This window comes from Tamandua tetradactyla, chromosome 1 (genome assembly GCF_023851605.1).
Source record: "Tamandua tetradactyla isolate mTamTet1 chromosome 1, mTamTet1.pri, whole genome shotgun sequence".
NCBI classification, from domain to species: domain Eukaryota; kingdom Metazoa; phylum Chordata; class Mammalia; order Pilosa; family Myrmecophagidae; genus Tamandua; species Tamandua tetradactyla.
Genome location: NC_135327.1, coordinates 64,533,929 through 64,536,916, shown reverse-complemented (window position 1 = coordinate 64,536,916; position 2,988 = coordinate 64,533,929). Strand labels below are relative to the sequence as shown.

At 42.6% G+C, this 2,988-nt stretch overlaps 1 protein-coding gene across 1 annotated transcript; it reads left to right on the top strand.

Moving 5' to 3' along the window:
- Positions 1-1,863: 1,863 nt before the first annotated feature.
- Positions 1,864-2,451, top strand: LOC143684717 (SREBP regulating gene protein-like). The gene is made up of 2 exons (XM_077161950.1): positions 1,864-1,986; positions 2,284-2,451. The coding sequence occupies exons 1-2, from the start codon at positions 1,864-1,866 to the stop codon at positions 2,449-2,451; spliced, it is 291 nt and encodes a 96-aa protein (XP_077018065.1).
- Positions 2,452-2,988: the final 537 nt, after the last annotated feature.

Here is a 2,988-nt window from a genome sequence, read left to right as displayed (position 1 = left end):
AATAGAAAGAAAAAAAACATAAAGGGAAGAGAGGCTGAGAGACTTGTGGGACATGAGCAAGCATGCCAGTATACCCTTTGTGGGAATCCCAAAAGGAGAAGGGATAAAGGGGCAGAAAGGATCTTCAAAGAAATAATTGCTGAAAATGTAACAAATTTAACCAAAATCATGTTTATACACAACCATGATGCTCAACAAACTCCTGACAAGATAAACTCAAATAAACCCACAGTGAGGCATATAATGAAATATCAAATGGCAAAGACAAAGGATGAATTCTGAAAGCCAAAAGAGAAGCAACATGCTATGTGCAAAGGAGCCTCAAAAAGATTAAGTGTAGGGCGGGCCATGCTGGCTAAACAGGGAGAGTTATCACCTGCCATGCCAGAAACCTGGGTACAATTCCCAGTGCCTGCCCACACACACACACACACACACACACACACACACACACACAAAGAAATGAAAAAAAAGATTGAGTGCTGTTTTCTTACAAAAAAACTGCAGAGATTTTAAGGCAGTGGGGTGTTATATTTAAAGTGCTGAAAGTACAATATTGCCAAACAAGAACTCTATAGCCGGCAAAATGTCTTTTAAAAGTAAGAGAGAGATTGTAACAATAGTTGGGGTAGGGAGCTGCAGCATTCACACCTTTCTGTCAGAACAGCTATTAAACATGCAGGAACTGTCTGAAATAAATATTTTGAGACTCTGGAGGCATTTGAACACCATACATTATCCAAGGAAAATCAGGAGGTTGAAGCTAGTAAGTTATAGTAAAAATTACTCCATATGTGGCAGTTGCTGGTGCCCATCCTCTACTCTTGTTGCAGCCTTCTGGGGATTCAGCCCCTGGCTACTTTGCTGGTGAGTGAAAGGCACCTGAAATCCCTTTGCCAAGGTCCATGGGTGAGCATGGCTGTTTGCTGATCACAGATTTTGATAAGCAACTTTGCATAGCAGGAGATTTGGCTCTGAGGTTAGCCATTTTTTCAGCCCATCCCAAAAGTGACAGGGAAGGAGACTTAAGGATACAAAGCTTCCTCATGGCTGTTGGGGAAAAGCTCAAGGGTTACATTTGCTGGGCAGGTCAAGAAAAATCATATTTTGGGAAATATGGGGGAGGTTCCTAGCACCATTCCTAATGCACTCCCCAGTGCACTTGTGTACCAGTCTGACTCCCCTCTATGAGTCCCCGACCCTGTTTCAGTTAGAAAAGACTGACTTAGGAAACATCTCTCCAGCATGTCCCCCTTGCCCATGCCCCACTCCAGTTTTCTTTCAGGAACAGTGGTTTGAGGCAATGGAAAAACCTCAATAATCAATAATGGTGGACATCCTGCAGCAAAGGCTTGCATCCTTTAAATACCTTGGAGAAAGAATCTATCTTTTTGAAAATCAAACTTCTTGTAAATGTGGGAACTTCAAAACAGCTAACCAACTAAAGCCCTGGAAAAGACACAAGCACAGAGAAGACAGGGCAGACGCTGAACACTGAGTATGCCTTAAGTGGACCTTCATGATAGGAACTCTGAAGCTTAAGAACATCCATCTTATCACCAGCTGGTTACAAAAGCAGGAGAAAGTCATCTCATGGAATCAATACCAGAATTAACATTTTAAAACATGAAAAATGTAGTGTGCAGCAGCAGTAGAAGACAAAGGAAGAACAAATGGTGGCCAATCCACAGAAAGAGGATAAAAATTCAGAAAACATTCAAAGAATAAAACCAGAATGTGTACATAACAAATACTTGTAAAAAATGATCATGGCTGGACCACAGGTCTCAGGGCAAGTTGGGGCTGTGAGGTGGGTAGGGGCCATGCCACCCAGACCTCAGGCCTGTCCCGCTCTGCACTGGGATGGTGAACCTGGTGGCTATGGTGTGGCGCCAGCTTCTGTGGAAGAAGTGGTTGCTCGTCCTGGTCTTTGGGCCCTCACTCATCTACTTCCTCACCAGCACCTTCAAGCAGGAGGGGAGGGCAGTGAGAGATTGGAATCTCCTCCTAATTCAAGACCATGATCAGCCCATTCCCTGGAAAGTACAGTTTAACCTGGGCAACAGCAGTTGACCAGGTAATCAGTGCCATAATTCCACTTAAGGGAAGCATTGATCATGGATTAACTAGGATATGTTTGTGAAAGGAAGGATTTGCTGGTGAACGGCTGCTGTCATGTTCAACATTCTTAGCACAAAGCAATACTGCTGCAATGATTGCTACTCTAATGGCTATTGCAGCACCTACAAATACTGCATCTCCTGATGCCTGCAGCCCAACAAGAAACTTTTTCTGGAGCACTTCCTTAATGGGGCAGCTGTGGCATTCCAGGACCTCTTCATGACAGTGAAAGATCACTTTGAATTGTGTTTGACTAAATGCAGGAACTCATCTCAGAGTATGCAACATGAGAATACCTATAGGGATCATAGCAAAGGATTGCTATGGTGAGAGCCTTCCTGAGCTCTTCCCTGTGTGATAAGCACAGAAGGCTTAAAGCATGGGCAAAAAGAGACCCTGCCAAAGGACTGCCAGCCTGAACCAGACTTCAACTTTCAAACCTAGTGCATTGGTCAGAGGACAAAGGCATTGTGGGGAACTGCTTCTTATATTGTACTCTTTGTTTTCACTCATTGCCTGGACCTTACCAGATAGAACTGTTCTGTAAAGTAATATGGAAACTCTACCCAGTCACATTCACAAAAGGCAAAACTGCAGGCTGAGCTTTAGGTGGTTTTGACAGTCTCGTATTTTTGAGTGCTGTAACTTGTGTTCTCTGCTTCTTGGGGGGTCAATTTTTACTTATGGTTCTGATCTGGGCCCTTTTGCTGTAAAATTATTTATTGGCGATCTTTGGAGTATCAGGAAAGTGATAATGTTTTGTATAGAAAAATATATTCAAGGAAATTATTTCTTATTGTTATCATTATTCTTGTTTTCCTGTGTTCTTGAATTTCATAAGTTAAATTATTCTTTTCCCAGGTAAAA